Genomic DNA, 21,503 nt, shown 5'->3' with positions numbered 1-21,503 from the left:
ACAAGAATTGGAAGAGATGGAACTGCTGTCATCTGTTTGGATAGAAAATCAAACAAAAAACAAGTTTGCTTACGATAGAAGCAAAAGCATTAGCAATATTTTATTACGACTGTTTTATTTAACATAAATTTTTTATGAATAAAATACGTATTGTATTCGTAAAAAATATTTTTTGTATAAAAAAATACTAAAAATACTTTATTATAATATAATAAATAATAAAAAAATAAATATTTTTTATTATTTATTATAATAAACAAAAAATTATAATATTATTTTTTATTACGTATTTAATCGTTATAAAATACTTACGTATTTTATAACGATTAAAATCCCCACTTATTTATTGTGTTTGGTAATGTTTTGGTTCCAAATGTGTGTTCAATCTTGGGTGGTCGGCACATAACCCTACTTTTCCCATAGGGCCTGTTGTTTATATTGCACGATTTTGCATTGCACGAGGTTTTCTAGGAACGCAACTATCGTGCTATAGGAGGACAGACTGTACTGCACATGGAAAGCAGTAACCCCAGAGTAACGTATCAACTGTGTGGTACTACACTGACAGTGGTAGAGATTAAAGAGGACTTGGGGGTAATTGTGCAAGCAGATATGAAGTTTTCTGAGCAGTGCAGACGGTCTGCAAGAGTAGCTCATGGTGTCTTGTCAATGATATACAGAAATTTTTCTAGCAGAGATAAGGAGGTGATTATCCCCTTGTATAAGGCAATGCCAGGCCACACCTTGAGTACTGTATACAGGTCTGGAGGCCTCATTTTAAGAAGGATGTAGAGCTGTTGGAATGAGTACAGAGAAGCAAATTACAGTGTCTGGAGACTAAGCACCTGCAAGGCGATCTGATTGAGGTGTATAAAGCATTGAATGGTTTGAGCATGCTCAATGCTGATGGGATTTTTTCCCTTCTCAGAATAATCGCCTTAGACGGCATAAATTGAAATTGAGAAAGGACAGTTGTAGGATGGATGTGCGTGTTTGCCTTTAGCCAGTAGGTGGTTGTTTGCTGGAACAAACTTCTATCTGTCGTAGAAGTTGATAGCTTAAATAGATTCTAGGCAGAACTAGACAAACATTTGGAGTGAGTGGATGGGTGAAATGAGAAAGGGTTTTTTTTTTGGCTGGTGCCATAATGTGCCTTTGCTAATGCTACTGCTAATCCCCTCATGGTGCAACTCTTGCATTATTTTTATTATTTTTTTCTTTACATAAAATCATTTTATGTTCATTTCAGAAGTATATGATGTTTTGACTAAACTAAAGGCAGAGAACAACTTTCCCATTAGAGAGAGAGAGAGAGAAAAAAAAAAGCTGATTAGGTCAAATTTTAATTTAGAAATTATAAAATCTAAATGGTAAAACTTTTAATTTTAACATTCGATTGAAAAAGTTCTGTCCAGCTACTACAAGTGAGATGACAAACAACTTAAACCTAAAAATAAGAGATAGACCCCAGTGCATTTTAATAGAAATGCCCTATACACTCACATGTATTTTTAGAAATGCCAACCTGGCTAGCCAGGTGGGTAAAGTGCCTGCCTGGCAACCCAAAGGTCACGGGTTCGAATCCCGCCTTAGGCTTGGATCAGAGTAAATGCAAAAACTTTGGGAGGTGCATTATGGCCACAGAAGCCGATGCACCAACAACTAACAAAAAAAAAAAGAAAAAAAAAATTTTTATAAATAGTTATGTACATAATATATAAGCAGAAATGTGCTGTGCACAATTTTTAACTTTCACACAACAGTTTTATGAACTGGAAGATGGTAGGGACCGATTCTTTCATGTTTATATTTATAATGCTTTTTTTTATCAGAATTAATAAAAGTTTTGTTTCACTGTGTATGCTATAAAAAAGTTTTTAAATTTTTAATTAAAAAGATAAAAAGTTATATATAGTAAAAATAATCACTAAAAGGTCAAGTATTATGATATTGCAAGCAGAATTCAAAAAAAATCATTATCTTTTTCCAGAAATAAAAATTAAATTTAGGCAAGTGTCATATATTGCATGATCATATTTGTCACGATTCGGGGCACAACCACTGCCAAGTTAATACCATTTAACACTATTGCTTAGACAAGAACGAAATGTACTTGATCATTCATGCCCAACAGTCATTTTTGCAACTTTTAGTGATTTTGTTTACAATAGGCTCTAGTCACCACTAGTCTGTATAGATTTTAATGTTTCCGAAATTCACGTTATTTCTGGTGTAATTTTAGTACTAATTCTAAAGGTCCAAACCATTTTTACCTCTGACATACAGCTTTTTTACAAACAGTAAAAATTGTTTTCTTAGATATACAGTCAACCCCGTATAACATGGTACTTTTACAACACAGTTTTGCAGTAACACGATGGATAAATTGCGGCAATCCTCACAAAACACGGTACTTATATAACGCAGTTTCGCTCTAACACGGTTTGAGAATTTTGGTAAACCTTGCATAACAGTATTTTTGAGCTTTTGTGTGGAGGAAACCCTGCTATTATGTTGGATGTAACTTTTCAACATTTCCACTCTTTTTGAATCCCTGCTGTTGACTCGCTAGTCAAAAAAAATTATTGAGAAATCCCTGTATTTTATTTTGTTGGGAAATCCCCATGTTGTTCTGTGTTATTGAACTTATGCTTGTTGAACTTGTGGAAAAATTTTAGATTTCAAAGTTTTATTACTATTGGATAGCACGCCAGGCCATCCAAAAGATTTAAGTCATCCAAACTTTGAAATTATGTTTCTACCACCACAGTTGTACTAGGTTAATACAACTTGTTTCATTCAACCATTAGATCAAGGCATTATATCCACTTTTAAAACTCATTACATCTAAAAATCATTACAATGGATTTTGGAAAAACATTGATTCCACATTTATTGAAGTAATGGAGACGTGGAAACATTTCTCAATTGTGGACTGTATCAAAATCATAGCTTTATCGCTCAAAGAAGTAAAACCGTCAACGTTAAATGCGTGCAGAAAAATGTATGGCCAGAGTCAGTTCATTCAGAAATATGGTCAAACCAGCAGAAAACGGAATCGGTGCAGTAGTAGAACTTGCTGTGTCGGTAGGGGGGGGGGGAAGGTTTTGATGATACGACTAATGAAGCCCTCTTGGGTAGCACAGTTGATAGAATCGCCCTCCTCCCACACCGGGTGGAAAAGACCTGAGTTCGAATCCTGTCGGTGATGGGAGGAATTTTTATGGGTCTTTTTCACAATGTGGCTAAGTTAGTCGGGCTCAGGCAAGGGTATGGTTTTTTCTCCCGGAAACTTGGATTTTTCTTCCAGCAAAACAGAAAATCAACCTCAGGACACATGCAATTTATAGACAATATACGCAGCGCAACATAGCTTTAGTCGCCAATGCTCCTAAAAAATTAAAATAAAAAAAGATATGATTGCTGAAGACGTTCAGAAATTACTGGTAGGAAAAGAGGCCGGCTGGCGAAGCAGATTTGGTGGAAATGGCATTGTAGATAAACCAAATCAATTCAGAGGATGATAGCGCAGATGAAAATTCTAAACTTTCAAATTTTACACTAAAAAGCATACGGGAAGGCATAAAGTTAGCTGAGTAATTAGAATTTAATTTTTCGTTCGGATTCTTTCATTCAAGAATCTGAATTTTCATTCCGATTCTTGAAATTCAAAAGGGAGCTTCAAAAATGCTTAGTTCCATACAATGAAATTCACACAGAGTTATCAAGTAAAAGCAAACAAAAGCAGATTACTGATTTTTTAGAAACAGAAGATACACAAAATCTAGAATGATGTATTTTTGTTAGCTTTTGGAAGGTAACCCCCTTTTTTTACTTTTTCTTAGTCCCGTATAACACAGTTTCGCACAACACAACATTTTGCAGGAACCTAACTATCATGTTATATGAGGGTTACCTGTACATAGGGAAGCAATGTGTGTATTAATTAGTGATGGGCATAATCGAGAGGTCATTAGTGATTATTTCAGTTATACTCATTTCATTTGAATGAGCCATTCAGTTATTTCATTTGAATGATGTTTGATTATATACACACACACACACACACACACAGGTCACTTTTTCCGCTAATTAACAACTCACTGTCTAAAAGAAAACTTCTTATGATCCAATGTAAATTTCTTCTTTCATAATTTGAATGTACGATTCCTAGTTCTGGAATTATTTATAAACATAAATATTTTACTGACACTATGCAATACATAGTGTCAGTACAATAAAAATATTACTGACACTATGCTGCTGCAACAGGATCTGGAAAGGTTGAGCAGATGGGCTGAGAGGTGGCAAATGAAGTTTAACATTGACAAATGTAAAGTACTACACATGGGAAACAGCAACCCCAGAGCAACGTATCAACTCTGTGGTACTACACTGACAGTGGTAGAGAATGAAAGGGACTTGGGGGTGGTTGTGCAGGCAGATATGAAGTTCTCTGAGCAGTGCAGACGGGCTGCAAGAGTAGCTCATGGAGTATTGTCAATGATATACAGGAATTTTTCCAGCAGGGATAAGGAGGTGATTATTCCGTTGTATAAGGCAATGGTCAGGCCACACCTAGAGTACTGTATACAGGTCTGGAGGCCTCATTTCAAGAAGGATGTAGAGCTGCTGGAACGAGTACAGAGAAGGGTAACAAGATTAGTGAATGGAACAAAGGGGTGCTCTTACGAAGAAAGGCTTAAGTTTTGCAAATTACAGTGTCTGGAGACTAGGCACCAGCGAGGTGATCTGATAGAGGTGTATAAAGCCTTGAATGGTTTAAGCATGCTCAATGCTGATGGGATTCTTCCTCTAGCTCAGAAAAATCACCTGAGAGGGCATAAATTCAAATTGAGGAAAGACAGATGTAGGATAGACGTGCGGAAATTTGCCTTTAGCCAGCGGGTTGTTGGTTGGTGGAACAGACTTCCGTCCCTTGTGGTGGAGGTTGATAGCCTGAATAAGTTTAAGGCTCAGCTGGACAAGTATTTTGAACGAACAGAGGGGTGAAGTGGAAGTGGGTTTTTTTTTTTTTTTGGCTGATGCTGCATAAGCTTGCTTTCTTGCATCAAATGCCTCTACTAATGCTAATGCTATTTATTTTATTATCCCTCTTCCTCTCAAAGCTGTTGATCTCACTGGATGCATCCTGTTTCTAGACCTTTTCTCTTCTTTTTTTTTTTAGATGTGGTCTTGCAGTTTTCTCATTCAGTGTTATTATGACCTCCGTCTCTATAGGCAAATGATTGATCAGTATATCATTAGGACACCATTTGCCCTCCTTATTGCTTGTCTACACTGCACAGAGAACTTTGCCTGCTCATATCATAATCCCAAAATTCTTTTCTTCCTTCACTGTTTTTAATTCAACCCTGGTAAGTGTATAAGTTATTGGGATTGTTATTCCCCTAACTTTAAGCCTTCGCATTTTTCTGTATTAAAACATAGCTTCCACTTTTCTGACCATCCTCGAAGCCTATCTGAGTCATCCTGAAGGAGCACTGCTTGGCACTGATCATTAACCACTCTCCCTACATTGACATCATGCCCTCTATCCCTTTGTCATCATTTAAGCACATCAGAAACAACAGTGATTCCAGTACTGATCCTTGTGGGATTCTACTTCTAATGTTAGTCCAGCCTTGAAGGGTACCTGTTAATCACAATCCTCTGCCTCTTTCCCTGCAACCACCCTATGATCTAGGTAAGGTTCTTAAGTGTCCCAATATCTTATACAGTAACTTCTCATGTTTTTTTTTTTTTTTTATGTGAACTCCAAACACGAGAGGTATTAGAACCTATAGTACTTAGTACCGTGCTTGGGTTAGGTCTGAAATGTAGGTCTGAAACAAATGCATTGCTAAAATTCTAATAAACAATGTCAAAATGATTTCCTCCATCCAGCTCATGAGAACCCTGTCAAAATAGTTAACTGAGTTAGTCAAATGATTGTGCAAAATTTCACTTCTAAATGTCTCTGTATTACACTCTTGATCATTGCTTCCTTGATTTTCCCTACCACTGAAATCAAAGAAACTGGCCTGTATTACCCACTTCACTGTTAGAAGTGCCTTTATATATTGGTGATATGTTGGCACTTCTCCAGTCCATAGGAATCTCTCCAAAGTCCAATGATACCTTCATAATTAACCTTAATGGTTCAGCCCACTCTCTTGCTACCTCCCTCAAAGTTGATGGATATACACACCATCAGCTCTTGGCGTGAAAAAGCACCTGTAGTCAGTGGTATATATCCATCAGCCTTATTTGCCCTTAGACTGAAATTTTTTTCTAATAAACAATATGTAATTCCAATAACGCTAATTTCACTGTTGTTCAACAGTTGGACATCCTCAACTCACAATTAAAGGTTTTAAGCGAAGGCAATCAAAAATGACAAGGGCAAAGCTAAAACAGAAGAAAAGGATATTTTAGAAGTGTGAAGTAAATAATTTGAGGATTTGTTGAAAAAGGGAGAGGAAAGTATCACTGAAGAAGAGGAAAAAATTTAAATGAGGGAAATTTTGGATAATATTGAAATGTAAAATGGTCACAGAAAATAACAAGTATGGAAAAGGCAGCAGATGTAGATGAAATTCTGAAAAATGGAGGGAAAATAGCTTCACCTTGGTTCCATCACGTTATGTAGAAGTCATTTTCCAGAAGGAAAATGCCCTTTGTTGGAGGAATATATAAAAAGATAAAATTGGATGTGGAGGTTAGAGGAATTTCACCCTGTAGTGTACCAGGTAAAACCAGTTTTATGTATCTTAGAGAACATAGAATTGTTACTGAATGTATGTAGCCTTGGGAAAGAATATTCAACTTTTAGGCCAAACAAGGGATACCAAGATCAAATATTTCCACTAAATCAGACAAATTATAGAAAAGTCACAGAAACATAACAAAAATGTTTATTTAGACAGCTGATCAAAAAAAAAAAAGAAAAAAAATTTCTGATCTGAAGTTTAGTGTGAGAGGCATAAAAATTGGATCATTATTAGATGTGGATGATATTGTGCTTAATATATTTAGCTCAACAGTAAGTAAGGTCTTCAGGAATCTGAATAAATTAGGTATGGGTTGTAGACAATTTAGCATAAAAATTATTTACACAAGAACAAAAGTTATGGAAGAGACAAGTGTTCAGACTGCATAACAAAAAATTGAACAGGTTAGCAATTTTGTGTTTCTTGGAGGCTGTCAAGCAAGCATTAGTGGAATGAAGTTTACTGTGACTAGTGTTAAAAGATCTAACAGGAAATAGGATAGCATGGAGGAAAATAGTAAATAACAGGCTGGTAATCCAGAACTGATTTTTATTATCATAATGAACTGTGCCCTCACTGGTCGCAACAAATTTGGATATTTTTTTTTTTTTTTTTTTTTGTTAGCTTTTGTATGTATTATTGCATAATTATTTTATTCTTTTTACTTGTTAATGCCATATATAAGTTTGCAGTTTTTTTTTTTTTTCTAATGAAAAACCCCCATAAAAAAGCAAAAAAATTTAAATAACAGTAATTTAATTAAATAAAAAATAAATAACTTAAAAAATGAAGATTGCTTTTACATTATATATACTTTAAAATACAGTTTATTGCCTTTACTGACATGCATAATTTTCTTTTTGCATTAAATGGTGCACCAATTCTTCCAAATCAATAATAATATTTATTTGGAACAAATGTTCCATAACATTCTAGCTGAAAGGTATATGTTAAGTTTTCTGGATTACAGTTTTTTTTAATAAGTTGCATCAGGCTGGCAGCACATGAAAATTGTTATATGATCATTTGGCTGGTACAGTAAGGTTTTTGGTGAGGAATTTTATCAGCATGGACCACACGTGTAGGTAGATGGAATCTTTTTTAGAGAGATGGGATTCATTTTAAGATACCTTAAGGGTTAGGGAACTGCTATTTGGGGGGACGGAGATAATATAGACATGCATTTATCTGAATATGGGTCAAAGTAATACTTGCATATGTAACAACAAAAAAGCTCATGCTAGGTGACTTCCTTAAATAACTTCCAGGGATGTGTCAGAGTAGTAGTAGTGGCATGTGATGCAAGAAAGCAAGTGTATGAGCTTATGCAGCATCAGCCAAAAAAAAAAAAAAAAAAATCACACCATTCGCTCCAAATGCCTGTCTAGTTCCTCCTTAAATTTATTTAACCTATCAACTTCCACAACGACAGATGGAAGTTTGTTCCAGCAATTAACCACCCGCAGGCTAAAGGCAAATTTCCGCACATCTATTCTACATCTGTCCTTTCTTAATTTGAATTTATGCCCCCTTAGGTTCGTAATCTGAACAAGTGGAAGGATCCCATCAGAATTCAGCATGCTCAACCCATTCAAGGCCTTATACACCTCAATCAGATCACCGTGCAGGTGCCTAGTCTCCAGCCACTGCAATTTGCAGAACTTAAGCCTCTCTTGGTAAGAGGATCCCTTCATTCCCCTCACCAATCTTGTTGCCCTTCTCTGTACACGCTCAAGTAAATCTACATCCTACCTAAAATGAGGCCTCCATACCTGTACACAGTACTCAAGGCGTGGCCTCACCATTGCCTTATACAGAGGGATAATCACCTTCTTTTCCCTGCTAGCAAAATTCCTATATATCATTGACAAAACCCCATGACCTGCCCTGGCAGCCTGTCTGCATTGCTCAGAAAACTTCATATCTGCCTGCACAATTACTCCCAGGTCTTTTTCATTTTCTACCACCTTAAGTGTAGTACCATAGTACCACACAGTTGGTACGTTTCTCTGGGGTTACTTCTACCCATATGCAGTACTTTGCATTTGTCAAGGTTAAACTTCAGTTGCCACTTCTTAGCCCATCTGCCCAAATTATCTAGATCCTGTTGCAGTAGCACACTGCCATTACTGTCATTAACAACCCTGCCAACCTTTGTATCATCTGCAAACTTCGACATTAAGCCTGATATACCTTCATCGATATCATTGATAAATATACAAAACAACAGTGGACCCAACACCGAACCCTATGGGACTCCACTAATAACATTAGTCCACGAAGAGCAGCACCCATTGATTACCACCCTCTGTCTTCTCCCACTTAACCATCCTTTAATCCATTGTAGCAACTTACTCTTAATACTATTCTGCTCCAATTTGTACAATAGTCTTCATGCGCAACAGTGTCATCCTGAAATCCAAATATATGATATCAAAATTATTTTTTGTATCCAGTTCCTTTAACTTTGCATCACGTGCCACTACTACTACTCTGACACATCTGAGACTAAACTATGTCTATGTCTGTCTACAGTAATGTTAGGAGTGGTGTCATTAAAATGAGTGAATTTTCAAACTTCTGGTTAGGACAACTAATGTTGATGTAATAAGGCTAATGGAAACATGTTGTCAGAAATAGAGGATAATGAGATTCACTATTGAATGTACAATGTAGTTAGGAAAGATAGGGAGAAGGGGGAATCATATTTCTTATCTGAAGCAGCCTGAGCCTGAAAAGATCTGATTCAGATGTGCCAGTAGAGAATCTATGTTGTGTGAGGTGGTTGGAAGCAAAGGTGTAATGAGAGTGATAGTAATCTATAGACCAGAAGATTGTGAAGAGTATGACGAGTCTCTAGGTGTAGATGGAATGAGCAAGCAAGTGTGAGTGTTGTGTTATGGATGATTTCAGTTCCCTTAAATGATTGGAGTAAGTGAGAGGGAAGCTTGCCATGGGGAAAATTTTTTTAAATAAACTAGATTATTTATATCAATATGTTAGAGAAAATACTAGGGGTGAGAATATTCTTGACCTGATTATTACTCACCAATCAGATGACACCTTAGGACTTTAGTACAGAAACCATTGGTAGGAGGGATCACACACATTAGTTGGAATATGAAAGAGGTTGGAGTTGTTAAAGATAAAGGCACAGATTTTAATTTCAGTTTAAAAATGACTGTTTAAAGATGTTGCATAATATCATTCAGCTGGACAGATTGCAGTGGGAGGGTGAATATGTTAGAATTATGGATTATCTTTAAAGCAATAGACACAGAGGCCATGAATGCTCATATAAAGAAAATATAACATGAAGAGGATTCTAAGATGGATGAATACAGAGCTGGCCAGCAATAGAGCAGACAAAGATGGCATGTGAAAGTTACAGAATGAAGAAAAGTACCAAAGCCTATAGCAGCTACAAGGTGATCTGTAATAGTACAACAAAAAAGGTTAAGGTTGCAAAGGCTGAATATGAGAAACCACTGGCTAAGAGAGCAAAGGATGGGAACAAGAAGTTCTTTTATGTGTGGAATACAAATAAGAAGAAGAAGAAAATGAATTGGATCAGACCCTTGTGTAATGGGTATGGGAAAGTCTTAGATAACCATCATCCTTCAGTTTATCAGCAACATCAGCTGAATAGGTACTTGCATCAATCTTTACTAATGAAAGACCCTTTGTGTTGAGGAGAGGTTGTGTGAGTGTTACTGAGATATATGAAATTAGCAACTTTGAAATTACAGATGATTGTTTATTAGAAAAACTGTTGAGTCTAAAGGCAAGTAAAGATCCTGAATTGATAGCATATACCCTGTAATTTTGAGGAAGGTAGCCAGAGTGCACATTAAGCCATTAAGGTTATGAAGGCATCATTGAACTCAGGAGAGATTGCCTTGGACTGGAGAACTTCCAGCATATTGTTAGTACATAAATACAGTTCTGGGAGAGAAGTGTATGACTACAGACTGGTCAGTCTGACTTCAGTGGTTGGGAAAATCTTGAAGGCAGTGATTAAGAGTAGACCAGAGATATTTATATAAAGGTTGTTTCAAAAATATTGGTACAAACGTTTAGGAGAGGTTGGTAACACCTAAAGGAATGTGAATCACATAGGAACCCATAACCAGAAACGTCACCATAAGTCGGTACATGGCGCTGTTCATCAATTCGCGAGAGGGAAAATTTCTGGTCTACTCATTCAAGCAGTAGTCGCCGCACGAAGAGCATGCATCGATATACGAACTGTGAGCTGGCAGGCATGCACCTAGTGTATGGATTAGCAGAGGGCAATGGACGAGCCGCTCAACGAATTTATGGAGAACGCTTCCCAGACAGACATGTACCGGACCACCGTTTGTTTGTGCATGTGCATCAAAATTTGTGTGATTATGGGTCATTTAGAGGTAACTGGAGTAGTGTGGGCCGACCACGTTTGACACGAACTCCCACCATGGAAGAAAGTGTGTTGAATGCCGTCCAGAATAATCCTACTACCAGCACACATGCTGTTGCCTCTACCTTAGGAGTGTCTCGTTGCAGTGCACATCGTGTCTGGCACAACGATTCCTTACACCCCTTTCATCTCCAAAGGGTTCAGTTACTGCTCCCCCAAGATCATCCTGCACATGTGGCTTTTGCACAGTGGTTTCTCCAAGAAAGTGTTCAAGACTTGAATTTTCCAGCCTATGTTTTGTTCACAGATGAGGCTTATTTCACTTGGGATGGCTTATTCATTCAGCACAATGCTCATGTGTGGGCTCACAACAACCCACACAGTGTGCGCCCCCATGCGGCACAACATCGCTTCGCAATAAATGTGTGGGCAGGTATGGTCGGTGACTGCTTATTCGACCCATACCTGTTACCATCCCGTATGAACTCCGCTAAATATCGGATCTTTCTTGAACAAGTTCTACCAGGGTTACTTGACTATGTTCCAGCAAATGTGAGACAACATTTGGTTTCAATATGACGGGGTGCCTGCCCATTATGGAAGGTGTGTTCGTGACCATTTGAACAGGCGTTTTGGGCGTCGTTGGATTGGCCGTGGTGGACCCGTTGCCTGCCCCCCCCCATGCTCATCTGATTTATCAAGCCTTGATTTCTTTCTGTGGGGGGGCCCTCAAATCTATCATGTATGAATCGCCTGTGGAGATGGAAATGGATCTCATGGCAAGACTCGTCTGCGCTGCTGCTACTGTCAAAGAAACTCCAGGTGTGTTCGACCGTGTCCGCCAATCCATGCTGCATCGGTGTCATGCATGCATCACGTCTCAAGGTGGAACCTTCTAGCATCTGTTGTAACATCATGAAATGCATCCATCTCGTACTCCATTGTTAATATTATGTCAAATAAATGTTTGCCGCTAATTACTGTCTTTTGTCATTTCTGCTTCTTATGCCTCTGCTACTACTTTCCCGTGACGTTTCCGGTTATGGGTTCCTATGCGATTCACATTTCTTTAGATGTTACCTATCTCCCCTAAACATTTGCACTAATATTTTTGAGACACCCTGTAGAAATTGAATTCTGAAGGAGACACAGCATGGTTTTTTGTTAAGGAAAAATCATGTTTAATTAACCTGGTTAGCTGTTTTGATGCAGTTACATATGAGCTAGACAAACAAAATAATTTTGAAATAGTTTATATGGATTTTCCTCACTGTCTCTCATGAAAGGTACTGCATCTTGAATGCAGATGACATTTGGGCAGCTTCAGAGAGGTCTTTCAAAGATAGTGTGCATGTTTTGGAATTGGTGCCACAACCTGCTTACAATGTCACGAGTTCAGTTTCTGTCCTACCTCCATTCTTTCTTTTCCTCTCCACCTTAAGTAATCATCCAGTTGGTGTGATTATGGTATTTTTGTAATGTGGCTATCTGAAATTGATTGTGGGGGTGATAAATTTTTATTATTATTATTAGCTATATGGTGCAAGGAAGCCTGAGGCTTATGTTGCACCATCCAAAAAAAAATTCCCCGGTACCCCTAAGAGTGAGAGAGACAAAAGTAGAAGGGAATCACCAAGAACGAGAAGAATGATGATATCCAGCTCAGGACCCTGGGTGTGCCAAGCCCATACTCACCAGAATGCCAAATACAGAGTTTCTGAAAATAGGCTGCTTTATCTGTTACCAAATTTGCATGTTGTAACAATGGTATATGTCGGTCAGATTTTATTTCATAAATTTTATTAAATTGTTTTGTAAATTTTATTTGAATTTAAAAAGTATATGCATTTTTGTTCATTAGCTTTTTGAATGCTAGTATATAAATGTAACGCAAAAAGAAAAATCAGTCATAAATAAAAAATATATATGAGATATTTTGTATTTGACACGAATTTTATAACCATTTTTAGAATCCTAAATTACTCAGTCAGAACTTCTGTTTAACGAACTCCTTTTATAGCAAATATTTTTTGAATTCCCCTTGGAAATTACCTTTAAAATAGTTTCCGTTGAGCAAAAAAAATTTTCATTTAATGAACGGCTTAGGAGAGACTTAACTGGGTACGCACTGTTTGCACTTCTGGCAATTTAGGAAATTAATGCTGCTGCTAAGCAAGAGTTGAGAGAGTTAAAGGGATTACATTCTACAACTTAGGGGTACCTGATAAAACCTACCCAACCACTTGTCCCACATACGGAGAAGTCGCTCTGGTCAACAGTGAGCAGATCAAGAGGTATTCCCAATCCCAATGGGCTCTGGCCCACCTTCTACTGCAGTGATGTCCAACCTTTTCCTGTACAGGGGCCCTATTCAAAATTCTTTTGGGGGCCGCACTGAATGATAAAAGAAAAATTAATGCGTTACATTTTCCATATCTTGTTACTTGTAAGAGGAAGTTTCTGTTTTCATGTTACCGTTTTTTCTTTTCAGGCTATATATAAAAAATGCATATTCCCAGTATGTGTAAAAAATCTATGACACTAATTTATTTTTTAGATTTTATTAAAATTATAAAAATATGACTTTCTTTTGTTTTTCAAAAAAAACCTAACTTTTGCCTATGCTCACTTTAGAAAATTTACAACCTGAAAGGATCACTGCTTAAGATGAATATAAAGTGAATAAATAAAAATAATGATACACCTAAAATTGAAAATTTTATTAAATACAATACATGATTACATTTACTAAACAAAACATTTAATAAGAAAATTTTTTTAACAATCAGCAAAATTTAAAATGCTGTATCGCTTTCCCCACAGGCCGCAGGTTGGACACCGCTGGGAATCAACTGTAAGCACCTCGTTCGAAAATTAGGGGAAAGTGATTTACTTTTAACTCGACAAATAATCATCTATTATTTCGCTGAAGTGGGTTATCCACATTTTTCCCTAAATTTTCCCTATCTCTGTTTACATGGTCACAGTAGCTCAATATCCGAATGACAACAACATTTTGGACAGTTAAAAAGAAAAGAAAAGAAAAAATTCAAATTTAACAACTAGTGACAATATCGATGACGAGAGAAGGAAAATGAACACAACGAAGGTATTAAACCTTCTAAACATGAAATTTTGGCATTTGGGGAGAATAAAGTTAGAAAAGTGTCAATTAGGCTTCAGTTAAATGAAAGAGATACAATTCGTGGATTTCGAGAGTACCTAATCGAAAAGACGGTTTTGGAAAATTTTAGCATTAGCAAGGGCACATGACACAAGAAAGCAAGCTTGTATAGCATCAGCCAAAACAAAAAAAAAAAAAAAAACCACACACCCCTTCTCATTTCACCCATCCACTCGCTTCAAATGTTTGTCTAGGTCTGCCTTGAATCTGTTTAAGCTATCAAATTCTACAACAACAGATGGAAGCAATCAACGTTCCAGCAATCAACCACCTGCTGGCTAAAGGCAATCTTCCACACATCTATCCTACAACTGGCTTTCCTCAATTTGAATTTATGCCCTCTCAGGCGATTATTCTGAGCAAGAGGAAGGAAGGATCCCATCAGCGTTGAGCATGCTCAAACCATTCAAGGCTTTATGTACCTCAATCAGATCATCTCGCAGGTGCCTAGTCTCCAGACACTGTAATTTGCAAAATTTAAGCCTTTCTTCGTAAGAGCAACCCTTTGTTCCATTCACTAATCTTGTTGCCCTTCTCTGTACTCGTTCCAACAGCTCTACATCCTTCTTAAAATGAGGCCTCCAGACCTGTATACAGTACTCAAGGTGTAGCCTGACCATTGCCTTATACAAGGAGATAATCACTTCCTTATCCCTGCTAGAAAAATTCCTGTATATCATTGACAAGACACCATGAGCTACTCTTGCAGACCATCTGCACTGCTCAGAAAGCACCCCCAGGTCCTTTTCACTCTCTACCACTGTCAGTGTAGTACCACACAGTTGAAGAGCATTTGATGAATGCTCTGAGTACGATACCAATTTCATCGAAGATTTTCACAAATGAATCTGATCATCAGCCCAACCAGAGCTTGGTTGATGACAAAAATAATTTCTTCACTACTATTTCTTAAAATTGTAGGCTGACACACTTCGATTTAGCAAATATGTCAATTCGTCGCTGCTTCGGAAACGTCATTCAGCAACAGATACAAGAAAAATAGTTGGCATAATGTGTTGGATGAGAACTCAATAAAAATTTGGAATATTCTATAAAAACTTTATTATGAAATTGTTTTTACTTATTACTTATTTTTTACACATTTTACTTATTTTTTATCTTTATATACATTAAAATAATTTTCCTCCTAGTGACGTTTATTCAGCCAATGGGAGAAGAGGGATGCGGGTTACATGGTAATATGCAACAAATACTAAAATACATAATGGAAGCTTGTTTTACTGTGGTAAAACAAGCGTGTTCATGCTAGATAAACTTTGTGCATGCGCTTTGTTTATCAAACATGACCATGCAGTACCATTCTTGATAATTTCCTTTTCTTTTCCACATGTAACCTATTATTTTCCATATGTAATGTATTTGTGTATTCATAGCTAAGGAAGAGACACATACACAGTGTTGAAAGCTTCTGTTAAGTATTTTATTTTATTTTATCAAAAGAAGCGAGCGCAGCTCCCTCGTATACTGCAATAATAAATTTATGCTTAATAAACTGTGTTAATATACTTAATTTATTGTTCTTATTCCAGAAACAGTACTACTAAAGTAACAATATCAGGAAATAATTTTTTAGAGTACTGTACTTTTCATGTCCTTTTAATTTTCAATTTTTCCTGATAGCAAAGAATGAGTACCGGCACCTATTCTTTTACACAAGAAGCACTGGTTATATGTAAATAGGCACTATGGAGAAGAGAAAACTGCCTTTGAGCAGAAAACCTACTCAAAGGCAGTCACTTCTTTCTCAGTGCTAGTTTAAGTGGGTTTTTTTTTATTTTTTCAAGATTGCAGTGGTAATTAAAATTAATTGTGTAGTTTTTTTTTATGAAATCTATATGAATCCACTCCTTTAGTATCCCAAAATGCAGTGATCATCATCTTGGTTTTAACAAAAGTTGGTGTGCTTCACTATTCCATATGTTGCTTTTAAGAGTAAAGTGATGTACTCATGTCCTTTGCGCCGCCTCCGTAGCCAGGTGGGAAGGAGCAGTAGTGCGTAGCACACTCTTCTTGATTAGACCGGGGTTCGAGCCCGTCACCACCAAATACGGAGGATGCGGAAAGGTCAGGGAATGACCACCGCATATTCCCGGAGCAATGTGGCCTTAGTTGCTCATGCTCCTAAAAACCAAATAACAAACAATAACAAACTCATGTCCTTTGAGTAATTATGATGCAATTAAAAAATCATCCCTTCTTTCTGAATTCATTTATTCAGAACTGACGAAATAGAAACTTGCATTGCCTTTCACAACACTCTTTTGTGCACCTACTTGTGTGTGTGTGCTGACCTTACTAGATTCCTTCTTGTTACAGATTATTGTGGCAACACTACCAATATATTTTAAGTTTCAGTGTTAATTTACTCACCACTTATTTATCTGTTACAGCTCATATTCATCAGCTATGTGCATAGTACAGCATTGATGACAGTTGCTAGCTTTCTTTGTGCACTTCTCTCTCCATGCATGCATTTGTGACAACTTAAATGATTTGTGCCATTCAAACAATGAAGACATTATGGGCAAGATTCTCTATTTACTTGAAATTTAATAAATTTTGACTCCGTTTGATACATCTTCCTTGGGGAGAAAATTAATTCGTTGATTCATATGAACTATAAACATGTATAGGTGCCATTTCTTTCTATACTGCTATGGGCTGCCATGACAACCCTGTGTTTACTGTTTCATACAGCCTATATTATGATAACTTACATGCTGTTTTAAAAAACTCTGTATGAACTGTACAATTTAAATTTTTATTTTTATGTAAAGAAATTTTAAATTAAAATTTTTAAACTGTTGTTGAGTTGACAAATAATTATATTTCTTCAGTACCCCTTGGAGTGACAGATGAAGATTTTTATAAAAATATTTTTACTGGACCAAGTGGACCTATTCCTCCTGTTTTGCCATCTGAAAGGGAAACAGTAGCAGGTATATTTATTTGATAAATCTGAACTGGATTTTAGATTAAATATTTTTACACAAAAACATAATTCTTATTTTAATTGGTTATATGAAAATGAGTAAATGTGCAGAAAAACTTTTGAGAATTTTTTGAAGCTTTTGAAAAATAAAAATGCAAAATAATTCTGTCTGATGGATGAATTTATGAAAGCTGAGAATACTAAAAACATCAGGAATAAATAAATATACAGTGATATCTTGCTTAACAAATCTGAGAAAGGAGCCTCATTATAATGAAGTTGTTAATTTTTTAATTCTTTTAAGTGATAGTTAAATGTGCACTCTCTGAACGAGGAGAAATCCCTCATTTTGTAGGCAGCATATGTGTGACACATATTGCTATGTTTGTGCTCTGTTCGATCTGGTGAATGATTTCAAATGCTTATTCCACGTGTTCAAAGTTTTAAAGGTTTAAAGAAAATATAAAAACTGAAAAAAATTATTTTACTCGGTTATGTCAATAAAACAAAAAGAAATATAAGTTTAGAAACTGAAACAAACCTAATAAAAAGAGTAACAAGAAAAGTGAAGTACAACATTTTGGATTGGCACAATAAACTTTGAAAACAATTTTAAACTAATCAGATAAAATTAAAGCTTTCATGCAAAACTGTATGAATATGCAAAAGTAAGTTAACATACACTCAAAGTAACATTATAGAAAAGATGGAGAAAATCTTAAAATTTCTTGATGGATGATATGGCACAAGTGCTGCATGTCAATTTGTAGTCAATTGTTTATTTAATTATCCAAAAGTCTAGGAAGATGAGATAACCGCTGAGAAATCCACAGCTTCTCACTGATGATTAGAAACATTAGCATTAGCATTAGTAGAGGCATATGATGCAAGAAAGCAAGCTTATGCAGCATCAGGCAAAAAAAAATTCCACTTCACCCCTCCGTTCGTTCGAAATACCTGTCCAGCTGAGCCTTAAATTTATTTAGACTATCAACTTCCACAACAGATGATGGAAGTCTGTTCCACCAACCAACTACCCACTGGCTAAAGGCAAATTTCTGCACATCTATCCTACATCTGTCTTTCCTCAATTTGAATTTATGCCCTCTCAGGTGATTATTCTGAGCAAGAGGAAGAATCCCATCAGCATTGAGCATGCTCAAAGCATTCAATGATTTATACACCTCTATCAGATCTCCTCACCGGTGCCTAGTCTCCAGATACTGTAATTTGCAAAACTTAAGCCTTTCGTCTAAGAGTAACCCTTTGTTCCATTCACTAATCTTTTTGCCCTTCTCTGTATTCATTCTAGCAGCTCTACATCCTTCTTGAAATGAGGCCTCCAGACCTGTATACAGTACTCAAGACGTGGCCTGACCATTGCCTTATACAAGGGAGTAATCACCTCCTTATCCCTGCGGCGCCTCCATATCCAGGTGGGCAGGAGCAGCAGTGCGTAGCACATGCTTCTTGATTAGACCGCGGTTCAAGCCCGTGATCACTAAATACGGAGGATGCAGTAAGGTCAGGGAATGACCACCGCATATCCCCGAAGCAATATGGCCTTAGTTGCTAATGCTCCTAAAAACCAAATAACAAACAATCCTTATCCCTGCCAGGAAAATTCCTGTATATCATTGACAAGACACCATGAGCTACTCTTGCAGCCCGTCTGCACTGCTCAGAGAACTTCATATCTGCCTGCACAATTACCCCCAGGTCCTTTTCATTCTCTACCAGTGTCAGTGTAGTACCACAGAGTTGATACATTGCTCTGGGGTTGCTGTTTCCCATATGTAGTACTTTACATTTATGAATGTTAAACTTCATTTGCCACCTCTCAGCCCATCTGCTCAACCTTTCCAGATCCTGTTGCAGCAGCATAGCATCAGTAGTATCCTTAACAACCCTGCCAACTTTGTATCATCTGCAAACTTGGACATTAAGCTCGATATACCATCATCAATATTATTTATAAATACTGAAAACAATAATGGACCCAACACTGAACCCTGAGGGACTCCACTAATAACATTAGTCCATGATGAGCAGTGTCCATTGATTACCACTCTCTGTCTTCTCCCCCTCAACCACTCCTTTATCCATAGCAGCAATTTGCCTCCAATGCCACACTGCTCCAATTTGTGCAGCAGTCTTCCATGTGCAACATTATCAAAAGCCTTTCTAAGATCCAAGTATATAATATCAAAGTTACTCCCTGTATCCGGTTTTTTTGTGACTGCATCATAGTATCCAATCAAATTGGTCAGGCAAGGCTTTCCCTTAACAAACCCATTCTGTGTCCGAGCTATAACTGAAGTCTTGTCTAGATGATCCTCAGTGCTTCTTTAACCAGTGCCTCCATTGATTTTCCTGGAACAGAAGTTAAACTCACAGGTCTATAATTTCTTGTGTCAGCCTTTGATCCTCCTTTGTGAATTGGGGTCACATTTGCACATCTCCAGTCTATGAGTACCTCCCCTGAGTCCAAGGAAGCTCTCATAATTATGGCTAACGGATTGCTTACTTCCTTTGCTGCCTCCTTTAATATAACTGGATAGATCCTATCCACCCCAGGTGCCTTTCTTATGTTTATCTTCAACAATTTCTTCTCCACTTTACTCTCAGTTATTACAAGATTATCTAGCTTACTGCCAGAGTTGAATATACCTCTGGCATTCCCCTCGCTGAGGGGAATGCCAGAGGTTGACACATTTAAAACATGTGCCAAAATTCATAGTGTTCACATTAAGGCTGAAGCTGCAAGTGGTGATATCCAAGCCACAGCACAATTTACTACTCAATTAAAAGCCATAGGAAAATAAGACAGATACACTCTGAGTTTGGCATTCAGTGTGGCTGAAACTGGGTTACTTTGGAAGTGGTTGTCTTCTAAAACTTTTATTTCCGATGATGAAAGAAGATCTTCGGGCTTTAATACATATAAAGATCATGTTACCTTCCTACTACATGGAAATGCAACAAGATATATGAAACTTAAACCACTGCTCGTTTACCATTTTGAGACACCTCTAGCAATGAAGGGTTTACCCAAACATAATTTACCCATGATATGGAAATCCAAAAATCCTAAAGGCTTGGGTAACAATGAATTTGTTCATCGACTGATTTGTTAATCATTTCTGTCATGCTGTAAAAAGATATTGCCTAAAAAATAATTTGTAACCCAAAGCATTATTGCTACTAGACAATGCTCCATGCCATCCTTTAAACCTGGACTCACTTCAAGTTTGCATTCTTGCAGTGGTGATGTTTCTTATACCACATACAGCATTTATACAGCCAGTCAATGAAGGTATTATAGCTTCATTTAAGGCCCACTATCCATGATGCACTTTCAGCTAATTAATTGAAGCTAATGACAATCAGTCAGCAGTCAGTCAGGCCATTGTCTTAATGCTGTTTGAAAGAAATTGTCCTGAAATAGTACAAGAACATAATAGGTTAGAATGTCATATTTCTACCATTAAAGAAGGCATTGTGCAAATTGTCACAGAAAGTTAACTTCCAAGAGGTTGACATAGATGACATTCAAGAGTTGTTGGATAACAATGGTGAGCCTCTACCAAATGAAGAAGTGTAAGAGTTAATGGAACAACGAGTGGTAGCAGAAACTGTGAATTTTACAGATAATGATAAAGAAATTCCTCCTGAGAGATTGTTAATAAAGAAGATTTTATGAGGTTTCCTAAATGGATAAATCGTGCATTAGAAGTTCTGGCTAAAAAGAATCCTGGCTTTGCATGAAGTTGTGCAGTGAAGAGAATTATACAGAAAGCTTTAACTTATTATAATGAGATGTTATATGAGAAATTAAAGAATACAAAGTAGTCAGTGCCAGACTCATTTTTAAAAACCTTCAAGTGCAAGCAAAAATAACTATAGTATTCTACATTTATTTGTTTGTTTAATTATTTTGAATTTTGCTTGTGTTAAATGTTTTTCATCCTTTTTATCTAATTCTAAAATACACTCATGTACCATTTATTTAGAATAAAAATTTTTCTTGAAACACGTCTATTTTTGCTTATAGGAGCATATTCCTTTTCTTGTTATGTTATTTTTATCTCTGATAACAAAGTTTTTGTTAACAGTGATAACCTGGATCATGTTGACTTTGTTAAGCAAGGTATATTTACCATATTTTCTGGACCATACTGTGCACTTTTTTCT

The 21,503-nt window shown here is 36.7% G+C and overlaps 1 protein-coding gene across 1 annotated transcript in view; it reads left to right on the top strand.

Moving 5' to 3' along the window:
* LOC150081320 (TGF-beta-activated kinase 1 and MAP3K7-binding protein 3-like) overlaps positions 1-21,503 on the top strand; it is a 121,117-nt gene that overhangs the window by 46,243 nt on the left and 53,371 nt on the right. The window contains exons 5-6 of the mRNA XM_090380164.1: positions 17,215-17,316; positions 21,364-21,459. Coding sequence (XP_090236290.1) covers positions 17,215-17,316; positions 21,364-21,459 — 198 coding nt within the window. The remainder of the gene's footprint in view (positions 1-17,214; positions 17,317-21,363; positions 21,460-21,503) is intronic.

The sequence above is a fragment of the Mastigoproctus giganteus genome, chromosome 8, assembly GCF_048544385.1.
Source record: "Mastigoproctus giganteus isolate SK-2022 chromosome 8, ASM4854438v1, whole genome shotgun sequence".
Classification (NCBI taxonomy): domain Eukaryota; kingdom Metazoa; phylum Arthropoda; class Arachnida; order Uropygi; family Thelyphonidae; genus Mastigoproctus; species Mastigoproctus giganteus.
This window is presented reverse-complemented; position numbering and strand designations above follow the sequence as displayed.